At 39.0% G+C, this 14,016-nt stretch overlaps 1 protein-coding gene across 5 annotated transcripts in view; it reads left to right on the forward strand.

Moving 5' to 3' along the window:
- psmc5 (proteasome 26S subunit, ATPase 5) overlaps positions 1–14,016 on the forward strand; it is a 123,062-nt gene that overhangs the window by 64,170 nt on the left and 44,876 nt on the right. For all 5 annotated transcript variants that reach the window (XM_059638716.1, XM_059638717.1, XM_059638719.1 and 2 more), the window contains one exon: positions 1,467–1,587. In XM_059638716.1, the coding sequence (XP_059494699.1) occupies positions 1,467–1,587 (121 nt within the window). The remainder of the gene's footprint in view (positions 1–1,466; positions 1,588–14,016) is intronic.

Genomic DNA, 14,016 nt, shown 5'->3' on the forward strand with positions numbered 1-14,016 from the left:
GTCCAACCTGTCTCTGCCTCCCTAACCGGTTCTTCCTCTCACCCATCCCTTCCTCCCACCCCAAGCCGCACCCCCCGCTACCTACTAACCTCATCCCACCTCCTTGACCTGTCCGTCTTCCCTGGACTGACCTATCCCCTCCCTACCTCCCCACCTACACTCTCTCCACCTATCTTCTTTACTCTCCATCTTCGGTCCGCCTCCCCCTCTCTCCCTATTTATTCCAGTTCCCTCCCCCCATCCCCCTCTCTGATGAAGGGTCTAGGCCCGAAACGTCAGCTTTTGTGCTCCTGAGATGCTGCTTGGCCTGCTGTGTTCATCCAGCCTCACATTTTATTATCTTGGAATCTCCAGCATCTGCAGTTCCCATTATCTCTGATACTATTGTAAGGTTTAACACTTGTTCTGGTTAGAATATGCTTACTTTGCACTTTTTTGTCTAGTCCTAAATAGCAGGACATCCAGTTCAAAATGAAACAATTTATGGGCTGCGATATTTACAAACTGAATAACTTAGACTTTTAACAGTTCAATTTGTATCCTAAAAGAATATTCATGTAGCTGTCCTGCCATGAGTTGGCCGTTCCAGTTGCACCTTTTTTCTCTAGCAATAAGCATACTACAAACTACTGTCCTGATACTTTTCTTCCCCCGTGTATGCTTCTGTTTTTGCAGGTCTCCTATCCTGTTGTATTATGTTCCATTTAACCCTGGCTTAATCCTGTATTTGAGTATTACTTTTTGTTTACTGATCACCCAACTGGTTTGCTCAAGTTACAATATATTAAGCAACAGGGGAGGGGATGGCCTAGTGGTATTATCACTGCACTGTTAATCCAGAGAGACAGATCATGTTATGGGGAGTCATGACAGATGGTGGAATTTGAATTCAATAAATATCTGGAATTAAGAGTCTAACGATGAAAATGAATGCATTGTTGATTGTTAGAGGAAACCCACCTGGTTCTCTAATGCCCTTTTAGGGAAAGAAACTGCCATCTTTACCTAGTCAGGCCTACATGTGACTCCAGACTCTCAGCATTGTGGTTGATTTTCAACAGCTCTCTGGGCAGTTAGTGATGGGCAATTAATGCTGCCTAGCCAGCAATTATCCCCATCCTATGAATGAGTAAAAACAATTATTTTGGACGTAATGGTGCTCACAAAGCAGAGTTTTTTCCACTTGCAGCTAAGCTTGCATTGACTCAAGTTGTCAGTGGCCTAGCTATGGAACAATGCTCTATATTCATTTTCGTGGCCATCTGGAGAAAGATGTTGAATATGGAAATGTGAAAGAAGTTGCTCCTCGTGTATTACTGCATTTACCAGAATGGTTCATTTTTATATTTCATGGAGTCCTTCATCAAAAGCATAAATGTTCTCACTTTTTACACTAATTGTAACTCTAGATGACTTGGTTATGAGCCCAATGTTCTAATTCATCTCCTCTGCTTCGTTTGATGCAGATAGTGGCACAAGCTCCCCTCTACTGAAGTATGCTTCTTCTCCCAAACCTAACCACAGTTACATGTTCAAGCGGGAGCCTCCAGAAGGCTGTGAACGAGTGACTGCATTTGAAGAAACACCGTAAGTAGATATACTTATCCATGTTATGCTAACTTGGAAAAAATAAATTAGCCAAGTGCAGTTTGTGTTTAGCTTTCCACAACCTTGTTCATGGAGCTGAAGGTTTTTTAAGCGTGGACACTTTGCATCCAAACTGACTTCTCGTTTCCAAATCAATGAATGGATTGCTTAGTTTTACTCTTTTTTCTTTTTTCTGTTCCATATTTGAAATTAGGATTGAGATGGTCAAATGTCATTGCTTAAAGAATGATCAGTTGAAGGGTTTTTGTCATGCACTTGTACAGCTTGCACGTCAGGTTTTGCCTCATGATCTCGCTCAAAATTCTGCATAAAGAAACAATTGGGCCACGTTGAACATTGAAAACTATAGTCAGCCATTATTATTTCACCAGAATATGAGAAAGCAAATAAATCTAATGTGAAGGCAAATTCGAATGGGCAGATCATGGAACAGGGGGCTGCCTTGAATTCCAAATAAAATAGCTTAATATAACAAGGTGTACTTTGTAGCAAAACAGTCACTGTGACCAGATATCATTAAATGATACTAGAATTGAAAGGCTGTAAGATTAGTCTGGTTTTCACAACACATTTGAAACATATCAGTATTTTCCTTTGCCTTTTGAACATGCTGTGATATTTGGAATCTGGGAAAGTGATATGTACAGTTAAGTAGTCTGAAATTAATTTTTGAATCAACTTGCCTAGTTGAAAAGCAATATTTTTAAGTCAATGGTCAAAATTTCAAAAAGGCAATCAGGAAAAGATGGGCTTGATGCAAGCACGTGCTCAGTTTACTTCATTTTTAGAGGGTTTGGGTGATGTTTTACTTGGGGAATTTTTCAGTCATTCACGTCTTTGTAGTTTGTAACAGAATAACGCAAAATCGTTACAAGTGTGAGAAAACAGATAAAGCTGTGGGGCTTTTCAACCTGGGCTGCAAGAATCCAGTTATAATGCTTTAAAGACAAAAACACCACAAATTGCATAACCAAACAGCGGTGAATGCTGAAAATCTGAAACAAAAACATTGTTGGAGCAACTTGCGTCTGGCAGCACCTGTGGAGAGAAAGCCGAGTCAACTGAGTTCAAAACTCAGTTCTGCAAAAGGATTGTTGGATCTGAAATATTGACTGACTGACTTTAACAAAATGCTGTCATTACAATTTAGATTCATTTAATTTAATTTGACTTAAATGCAGTTTATCTTGCACACTCAGAATTACATTAAGACAAAATCTGCATTGAAATGCTTTGAAATTTATTGATTAAATATGATTAATTCACAATCACTCCTGTGTTCTTTTTCAGGACAATTTCCTTTGGGCAGGCTTTGCTGTACTCCTGTCCAGATAAAAACAAGGTTAATTTCAACCCTACTGGCTCTGCCTTCTGTCCAGTTCATATTCTCAAACCTCTTTTACCAACTGTTGACTTACTATTAAGGCACTTGCCAACATCTGCTTCATCAACTCCTTCAAGCACAGGGGGATCACCAAGCACTTTGACCTCTTGCCAGTCTACAACTCAGGTCTCATTCCAGCAACCATTGGAGGATTCAGGGACCACAGACTTTACTGAGCTTTCTAAGGAACAACCTATACAGTTTGATCCTTGGAAACTTGCTCAGGCTGAAGAAGGTGCCTTTTTCCAGAGCTCGTTAGTGATTTAGACTGGCAAATCTGCAAAAGTTAAATAGCTGACTGGAACTTTATCCCTAACAAGTTTATGGTGGTAGATACTAGTGAAATTTGGTTGTCTTGGCCAGAAATGTATTTGTATCTTGACTATGGGTTTAACTGTTTTGATGTAAACAGATACTAAACCATCAAGTGAGACATGTGTCTTCAAAAGAGAATTGGCTGATCATTAGGATTTGTCTATAAACATTTGTGCTGAAAGCAAATGGTTTATCAACAAACAAGCTTATTTGAATAGAAATTCTAGGCATTCTGTTGCTAAAAATTATGATAAAACTTCAAAGATGTCTGCTAGTATTTTAACTTTTTAACCGTAGCAGCACATTTTCTTTCCTGGCTTGAGCCCAAATATTGCAACTTCAATAAGCACAAGTAAATAAGAAAAATCGTGAAGACAGGCATAGGACTGTATTAAATGGTAGCCGCTGGTTAATTTTTGCTGGGGTATTTTTCAGTCAGCATATAACCGCATAGTACCTTTTTGTGTAAGACTGCTACAGTATTTAGAGAATAAATTTGTTTATATACTAAATGCACATTGGAAGCTTTTTCTTGATTAACTTCCTTGCTCTTTACTTTATGGAAAGCATTAGGTTTAGCATTTTTAAGCAGTGTGTTACAACAAAATGTGACTTGTGCAACTTCTGTTGATTTCAAGGTGATAGAATATTGAATATTAGAAATCCCAGGTTACTGATTAGAATTGGTGCAAATATAAACCATTGGGTGCTGCTGGACTATTGAGCCCAGTGAAATTCTGGACTATAACTATCCTATAGCAGCAAGCACATTTCCTGCCAATCTGGCACCTGTGTAAGCTCAGTGAAGTAACTGAACTGTAAATGGTGTTTGATCTGCTTCAAAGCCATAGTATTTCTATCTTCCTGTGGGTAAGAGGTGTATAATTGACACAACTCAAATCTATTAATGAAGATGCCACTAGGGAAATAAAATTCCTGTGTATCCAACATTGGGCAAAAATTACCCTAACTCATTTCTCACTTTTAATGAGACTGGATGGAATGAATTGCTCTGGAAACTTTCTGATAATGCCATGCAAAGAAGCAGGAGGGTATTTTAAAATCAATGTGTAATTTTAAAGATCTATCAGGTTAACAACTCAAGTATTAGGCATTGATTAAATTTAATTTGTTCAGGTTAAATGAAATATTTGTGAAAGGTGACAGGGCCAATCTAAAATCAAGTTAGGAGGCAATCTGAATATACCAGAATTGGTGCTGCAGTTGTACTGATGTGACCTGTGTAATTAACTGACATCTACTTCAGTTCCTTGACACAGCTTGCAAGTGCTGTGCTCTATGTTGCATTCTGCTATTGTGTTCTACACAACAGAATACATTTCCTGGCCAATTAAGTTCAAATTTTCTTTAGTTTGCTGCAACCAGCATCAGTAACATTGAACTTTATGGGAAGAATTTTTTGGTTCTGTTTAAATCTGTTGGCCATTCAGATTATTTTAGCCTGCCTTGTTCTGTAATTTTTCTGCCCAATTCCTACCTTTTTTAGGATTACAAATTAAATATTTAAAGATTGGGCTGCATTTACTGAGTGTAATAATTGTAAGCTATTATTTAGGATAAGGATTTAAATAGAATGGCTTAATGAAATGTATGATTCCACTACCCAAAAGTAGTTTGGCCTTTCCTCCGAAGGAGCAAAGAGGGAATAAGTGAAGAGCACAAGGTTTACTTGCACGTCTATTCAGCTTTTCTTTTCTCATTGTCACTGTTTGAATGCTTTTTTCTACTGAAATGTATTTTTAAATTTACTTAATATAAGTCTGGGCTGACATGCAGAAAAGTATTTTTTGCTTTATTTATTTAAACAATTGTACCCATTTGAAGGGCTAGCTTTGTTTAAGGTCTAACTTGGGTATTAAAACAAAGTGTCTATCTGAAGCATCTAGCTTAAAAGCAAAGTGTATAGATATATATGTATTTAAAAACTGCTTAGTTCCTCTGCATTCCAGTTTAATTTGCAGGTATATTCTGATACAGAGCCTGTCAAAGCAAAAGCACCAGCATTTAAACTCTTAATCTTCAAATGAGACAAGAAGATTGTGTGGTTAATTATGGTTTCAGAAATATGTTAAGAGTGGAGTGCCCAAAAGAACTGTCATAGCGTGCTCCTTGTGCATTTGAGTTTCAATGCAATCGTAATTAAGCTGCTTTTCCGTTGACTAGATGGTGAAACTGTAGACAGCAAGTGTCCTAACATTGGCCTGTACATCATGCCTCTTTCAAAGCAGTTTCAAAGATCTCGATTCTAAATTGAACAGTGCAATGCAAATATCAAATTGTAGTTCAGAGGTTCATTGAAACTCGTGCTGTTTGAAGTTGATATTTATTCCTGGCCTACACTTAGCTTCCCACCTGCTCCTTTCTCCAAAAGCCTTAATGTACATAACAGGGAAATAAAATAGCTGATTCCCAGTCGTAACTTTTGTTGCATTTTGGGTGAAAAAGCATAAAATATAATTATGGCAGTTGTTTTCTTGCAGCAAACAGTGTCTGGACTGCTGTTTTAATTTAGTTTTCTGTTGAACCTTGGCCTCCTTGGCTTTTGGCTCTGGAACTTTATACAGTATTCAAAGAAATATATAGCGCAACTCTCAAAATACAGTTTCTGCTCTTGGTTATGTCTCATTTTAATTACTGTTTAAATTTCTGAATACTGCAAATAAAGGAAAAAAGAAGGTTTAACAGATTTAAAAGATTCCCCTAAATTGTTTAGGGGATAAAACTTCTGAAGCTGAGAAAAGTCTTGATTTAGTGTATTAACTCACGTTCTGCCTGTTGACAATAAAGTTTGCAAATGCACATCTCTAATTGGTTAACTTATTTTTACAGGGTGCTATATCATAAACTCTTGCTTCACATTTTTGCAGTAGTTGCATGAAGCCAAAAGTGATGTGATGGTATCTGTTTGAAATTAATTTTAGCTACTCTTTTGTGAAGTGTCATTTGCCAACCTGACTCCATACTTTAATGTTTTAAACCACACTGTTAGATGTGTGTTTGTAATAAAGTGAGACATTGTATCTGTATCTGGTTGAGTTTTTGGATAGTTGTATTATCTACTGTTGAAGAAGCTATTCTGATTGGAAACAGTGCCCCTTTTTGGCAAAAAAAGTTAATCACATTTTTAAGTGAACTAGCACCTTCTGGTGGTAGAAGCCAAGTACTGTAACAGTATTAAATGGACCTTAGTCTTTTGAAGTTGCTGGGTCTTGAATAACTACACCTGTGGTGGAACAAGTTTAAATTGTATTCTCCATGTTGCTTTAATCTATTCAATTCACTGCATTTTTTCTTGCTGCAGCCATTTTTTAATCTAGATCAGATGTCACTTTTCTTCCAGTGCCGCTTTTATTTTGGTGGGGGGATCCTTGCAGTAACCTTTTGGCTTAAACAATCGTTCCTTAACTTATACTTTCCAAAAAGAAATCCCAGTGGCTATTAAACTTGAATCAGCAAATAAAAATTTAAAAGCAAAAAATTATCTGTATGACCATTGTAAATAAGCGAATGAGTGAAGCCAGCTTGTGTGGCTGACTTTATAAAGCTAGGGCAATGTAGGTGTAGCATTTCTCTTACATCTTTAAAACACTGTACCATGACACATTTCCTTTTGTTAGACACAAATGTGTATTCACATAGAGTAAATTAGCATATCTGAAGAATGATAACTATTGCATTTTGTATTCTGTACTTGTTGATTGAAATGAACTGTTATGACTGCAAATACCATGTGAATGTTGAGTAAATTTGCTGACCAAGTTGGTTAATGTAACACCAATTTTGTATTTAAAGATTTGAATTGGCCTGGAATTGTCTTTGTAGAATTATTTTGTCTTATAGACACTATTTGGGGGTTTGGTTGACATTGTATATATGTTTCAGAACATTAAGCTTGGAAAAATGTATTGACCACATGAGCTGTGTTTTTGCATGTGGATTTGTGTGTTTTTAAGAAGTAGGTTCAGTTTCCAAAAGTACAAAAATAAAAAAGTGCCAATTTCCATTGCAGATCTGTGCTTCATTAAATTGTGTTCTATTAAGTTGTATTTTCACTAACACTCTTCACTGGAACAAAATTATTCAAACTCTGGTACTCCATTCACTGTCTGGATGTCACCTGGAGTGCAAATGTAGTTTGCAGTTTAATTTGGATCTAATGAATTGCTACTATGTTGTTGGCATGCAGAGATCCAAATCATCATTTAATCATTGTGGAACTCTACTTGTTGTAGCCCTTAAACAATTGAAGTTTTCTACGTCCAACATCTAAGGTTAAGTCTATAAGGACTTGTTTCATAATGAGAGAAATGCTTCCTGGTTTTGAAACGATCTGTGGAAAATAATGGGCAGTGATTTATGGTATTTGAAAACATGGTATAGAAATTGTACAACACATTGGGTGTGGTACTAAACTAACTACTGATACTAAAGACAGTTTAAGGTGTCTGATTAGACGCAAGGGATGTTAAGTAGCTGAGGTGTGATCGGCAGTTTGAAGTCTTTAATCCTGTGTGGGATGTGAGTATTGCTGGCTGGGCCAGCACTTATTGTCCAATCCAATTTGCTGTTTAAGGTTTGCACCAGAGACTCTGGATTTATAACCCTAATTTTGTGTTGATCTTTGGGGGGTGTGGTTGTGAATTGCACTTTCTTTTCACTGCCCATTTCTTTTCCTAATTTGTCCCACCAGAGTGTTCTACATTTAATCCTTGTCAAAAGATCTTCAACTGAGTAATCCACCCAAGTTACCTGTACTACAATAAGGGAGGTTTGCCTGATTGCACCCCAGTAAATCTGGTGACTGAATTTTCTATTTGTTGATGCTTGTATCCTTATGGGCTACATGTCTGCCCTTTTGGGAGGCTGCTTTGATCAGTTTGACAAGTTTAAAAAGTCACCATATTAAAAAGGAACTTTGGGCTGCTCCTTAATTCAAGAGATGACTGGTGGTGAGCCTAACCTGATGGTCACCATGCCTCAGGCAAATGGGTAAGGTCCAGAGGGCAGAATCTTATGCAGCTGTTGTGGGAATTACCATGTTGGTATTGTTCCATGTTGCAACCAACCACCCAGGTGGTTGAACTAACAGACCCCCCCCTCGGGTATGTTGCCGCAGCTGTGAACTCCTATCTGTCTATCTATCCGTCCGTCCCTCCCTCCCTCCCTCCCTCCCATTCATTCATTCATTCATTCATTCATTCATTCATTCATTCATTCATACTGTTGATGGCTTTGATTGACCATTATTGCTTTCATCTGTATTGTGGCATGATGTGTTCATTTTGCAATTAGCAATGTAACGCTGTGGTATCGATCTTTTAGATTTGGCTTACCACATTTTTGCACTTGATTAAAAATGCCATCAGATGCTAGTGGCTCTCTCCGAAACACACAACAGGGCAAGGTTTTTTGCAGATCATGTGACAAGAGCATAAATCAAGACGTACCTTTTGTGATGGATGCCTTTTTGTAGTCCCATTTGGGGGAAAAAACATAACCTGTGGTAATTGTCAAGGATGAAGTGTGTTGACACCTGATATTGGTAGAACAGAATGTTTTAATATCTGGTCGCATAGACAGGTTTAATTTTTAAAACAAAGTTAGACCCACAGGCTGCTTCCTTGTAGGTTTATGTAGAATGTGATAGTTTTGTTTCCATTCCACTTCAGCTCAGACTGGATGAAAATCCATTTACTTCGCAGGATGTGAATATTTGGAATGATTCAACCAGAACAAATGGGATTGAGGTCACAATATGACTGCACTGGATCCACTATGTAACTTGTACTGATTGGCTATTTGAAGGTCACGAGAGAAGTGGAAAAATTCACATTGGTGAGCAAGTTAGAAAAACATATTGGTGTAAAGCCAAGGTTCTTCACGTTTCACTTCATTGTTCCTCAGCTGATTGGGGGAGTTGCTGATATTGTCTGAGGTGACAAATGTGGGAACAGCACCCAGAACTAACCCCAGTTACTTTGAGTGTACCAATGATCTGTCTTGTGCATAAAGCTATTTGAAATTTAAAGGCTAATACGTTCTATCCAATTGAGACCCTTCTACCAAACACTTGAGCCAACAAATAAGCAAGTGGGAGGCAGAATTGAAACTAATGAAATCACTGTTTTTGGCAGCAGTTTTAGTTTACAGTAACTTATGGATTAAAATACTTGTCAGTTGTTTGTGCACAGGAAGTCATTAAATTTGAATCTTGAAACCGAACTACAGTGATAAGTAAACTAGTGTTTAAATTTTAATGTATCAAAAAAATTTTCACACTTTTTTGTTACATCCTTTCCATTCTAAGAATGCATCCCATTTTCTAAATATATTGCCTGGATGTGGACTTTCGAGACCCAAGAGTGTACCAACCATAGTGTGCAGATGTGCTGCCAGAAATTAACCAGCTGAAATGGAACTTTACCAATGCTGATGAGCATCTTGGTACATACTAGATAATTTGGATGTTAGTGGAAACTGTCTGAACTTCAATTCGCCCCAAGTCCTAGTTTACCTCTTACCCCTTCGTTCTTGAGCAACACCTTGATTTTAAAATTCTCTTTTTTTGAAAACTACCTCCACCCCACCCTGTTACATAATCAGCTGAATGCAGTTGTTTTAACTGGTGTTAATTATAACAGGAATGTATATTTGTTGGTGACTCAGCCCTATCAAAGACATTTCAGAAATTGCATGGTCAGAAGCCTACACCTGAATGAGACGACATAGTAACAAACTTGACTTGTGCAGTAATTCAGTGAACAATTAACTGAAGTTGTTTTAAGGTTTATTGCAACAAAGTCTTTAATATTAGACTTATCAGGATTAGTGTTAATTCTTAAATATGGTTTGTTGACAAGATTTTTAAGCAGAAGCAAGATTAATCACGGACTGGCAGGGCTGCTTTTGAGTTCAGATGCATACCTTATGCCACAAAAGAACATGGGTGTGTTTTTCTCATTCTGGATAACTATTTGTGCCAGAAATGTTGTCAGTTGCAACAGCTTGGGGTTGATTTGGAAAAGTTGATTGCTGTATGGATAACACGTTTTATAGATGTGGTCACTGCTGTTTTAAGTGTTTACAAATGTAAATGGAGAGCAGGAATGATGACCAACAGTTACTCAAAAAGAGCAGGCATATACTACAATCCTACTCTCCAACCACTTCAGTGCTACATAGAAAATAGAGTCCTGCTCGTCATTCATTGTTATCATTTAATTCAGTCACCCATTCTTCTTTACCACCTCCACCTCCTCCTCCCCTCTTTCCTCCTCCCTCCCCCCCCCCCCCCCCCCCAAAATCTTAATCCCTTTACCCCAAGTGCTTGAACTCCTTGAAATTGCCATGTTATGGTCATGACTGCTTTGTATTGTAGTGAACATAGGCTCACTACTTGAAGAAATTGTGATCTCAGTACAAAAAAGCTTACCCTGTATCATTAAAATGACCTAATTTGGATCCCCCAAAAAACGTTGGAAGCACCCTTTGTGTCTGTCCTGTCTAGTCTTGTTAGAATTTCATAACCTATCATTCTCCCTCAATTTTCTGAACTCCCAATATAATCCTAACTGATTTCATTAGCTCTTGAATCAGTTCTGCTGACCCAGGAATCAGTCAAGTAAACCTTTGCTGTACTTGCTCCATATTTCTAAGGTAAGGAAATAGAAACTGCAAACAATATTTGGTGTCTTGCCCCCAAGGTACTGTATAATTGCAGCTAGGCATCCCTGCTCATGTACTTGAATCCCCCTCACTGAAGGCCAACATGTCACTTGCTGCACCTGCATACTTACCTTAAGCAACTGGTGTACAAGGCCACCCAGGTGTTGCTGCAGGGAAGATGTGGTCGAGTGAGGGAGCCTTGTTTCCCGAGAGGTCGAACAACTAGTTAAGAGGAAGAAGGATGCTTAAAAGGTTTAGGAAACAAGTTTTGGAAAAGGCTTTAGAGGGATACAAGCTAGCTCGGGAAGAGATGAAGAGAGCTATAAGGGGTCTTGAGAAAACCTTGGCAGATAGGATCAAGGAAACCACCAAGGCTTTTTACACATGAGGAATAAGAGAATGACCAGAGTAAGGGGAGGGCCAATCAAGGATTGTAAAGGGAATTTGTGCCCAGAGCCTGAAGAGATAGGTTAGGTCCTTTTAATGAATACTTTTCTTCGGTATTCATAACCGAAAGGGACCTACTTGTAGGGGAAGACACTGAAACGGTTGATGTGCGGTGGGCTGTTCTGGATTACAAGGTGACATCGATAGGGTGCAGATCTGGGCTTAAAAGTGGCAAATGGAGCTTAACCCTAGAAAAATGAGGTGATTCATTTTGGAAGGACAAACCTGAAAGCAGAATACAAGGTTAATGGAAAGATTCTTGGCAGTGTGGAGGAGTGGAGGGATCTTGAGGTTTATGTTCACAGTTCCCTGAAAGCTGCCACCCAGGTGGATAGAGTTGTTAAGAAGGCATATGGTGTGTTAGCTTTCATTAATAGAGGGATTGAGATCCAGAGCCATGAAGTTTATGCTGCAGCTATACAAAAGCCTGGTTTGGCCACATCTGGAGTATTGTCCAGTTTTGGTCGCCTCATTACAGGAAAGATGCGGAAGTGCTGGAAAAGTTGCAGAAGAGATTTACCAGGGTGTTGCCTGGAATGGAGGGAAGGCCTTACAAGGGAAGGTTGAGAGCAGTAGGGCTTTCCTCTTTAGAATGACGAAGGATGAGAAGTGACTTGATAGACGTGTACGAAATGATGAGAGGTATAGATAGAATGGATAGCCAGAGACACATTCCCCAGGTTGAAGGTAGCTGTTACGAGAGGGCATAGTTATAAAAAAGGTGAGTGGAGGTAGATCAAGGGGAGATGTCGGAGGTAGGTTCTTTATTCAGTGGTGGGGGCGTGGAATGCATTGCTGGAGAGGTTAGTGGAGTCGGCCTCATGAGCGCATTTAAGTGGCTATTAGGCATTTGGATGATAGTATAAGGTAGGGGTGGAGGTTAGCTTGAACTCCGGTTTAGGGTAAAAGTTTTGCACAACGTTGTGGGCTGAAGGGCCTGTACTGTGCTGTACTGTTCTGTGTTCTATACTGCAGAATCTCTGCATTCTGCTCCCCCTCCTATCCATCTCTGCCAAATACAAATTTGGAGATATTACATTTATTCCCTCATCCAAATCATTTTGTCTATGGTGAAATGTATAGTAAAACTTTTTATGATCTGCATATTTGAGTAATTCAGCTGCAGTGTGTAACTAGAGCTGGGTTTATGGCAACACAGATGGCTCACTGGCTCTACTTTGTCTCTTTTATTCCTAAATGATGGGTGATGCAATAGTTTAGGGATTACTTAGAGAATCTGCAGCTGCAAGTGAGTCCAGTATGGGGTGTTGCCTACCAGGTGCCTGAGTCAAGGATGTCACTGGGTGTAGAACTGCTTCAAGTGGCATGAACAGCAAACAGCTGTTGTCCATATTGGTACTCATCTTACCATTTGAAGAAAGGCTATGGTCCTAAAGTCCACATTTGGGGAACTAATGCTTTTTCGAAAAAGCCTTAATCTCCAAATTATTTGGAGCATGATGTGTAACAGTATAGAAATAGGGGGATATGACAGTTCCATACATGTTTGATAGTCCAGAAACCTCAGGCTCTCCTTCTCAGCTTTGAGACTGTCCTGTGGGAGAGGTGAACTGTAATTAAAAAGAGCCAGAACTCAGATCCTTGGGGTATTTTGCTTTGGAGAGTACAAACTTCTATATAGATAGATGGGAACAGTACAGGCCCTTCGGCCCACGATGTTGTGCTGAACTTTTACCCAAAACCTAAGGTCTATCTAACTTCCACCACCACCCTTATACTATCATCCAAATGCCCCTAATGAGGTGCTCTCCACTACCCTCTGGCAGTATCAGGTGTGCCAAGGTGCAAGATATTTATGAAAGAGAGCATTTGAATATAGGGACATTGGTTGAGCCACTTTTGGAATACTGCATTGAATTCTGTTATCCTAGCTGTAGAAAGGATGTTGTGAAACTTGAGAGCGTGCAGAAAAGATGTGTAAGGATGTTTCCAGGGTTAGGGCTTGAGCTACAGGGAGAGACTGAATAGACTGGGGCTATTTTTCCTGGAGCAGTGGAAGTTGAGGGGCGACCTGCTAGAAGTTCATAAAATCACAATGGGCTTAGAGTGAGCACCTGAAGTCTTTACCCCAGGGGAGGGGAGTAAAACTAGAGAGCATAGGTTTAAGATGACAGGAGAAAGGTTCCCCTTAGATTTAAGGGCAACTTTCGCTCTCAGGATGGTATGTGTATGGAATGTGCTGCCGAAGGAAGTGATGGAAGCAGGTGCAATTACAGTATTAAAAGGCATCTGGATAGGTCTATAAATAGGAAGGGTTTAGAGGGATATATGCCAAATGTTGGCAAATGAGACAATATTTATAAGACATCTAGTCGGCCTGGACAAATTGGACCGAGGAATCAGTTTGTGCTGTACATCTGACTCTAAACAGTAAGTTTAACAGGTATCTAAGAAATTAATTGAAGTTAACTTAGGATTAATGTATATTTGTATGGAACATAGGGACAAGTATAGTCCACTTAGTCAATGGCCATTTAATGTCAATGGCTAATAGGAACTACAAATGCTGAAGAATCTGAGATAACAAGGTGTGGAGTTGGATGAACACAGCAGGC

Source organism: Stegostoma tigrinum, chromosome 31, assembly GCF_030684315.1.
Source record: "Stegostoma tigrinum isolate sSteTig4 chromosome 31, sSteTig4.hap1, whole genome shotgun sequence".
Taxonomy (NCBI): domain Eukaryota; kingdom Metazoa; phylum Chordata; class Chondrichthyes; order Orectolobiformes; family Stegostomatidae; genus Stegostoma; species Stegostoma tigrinum.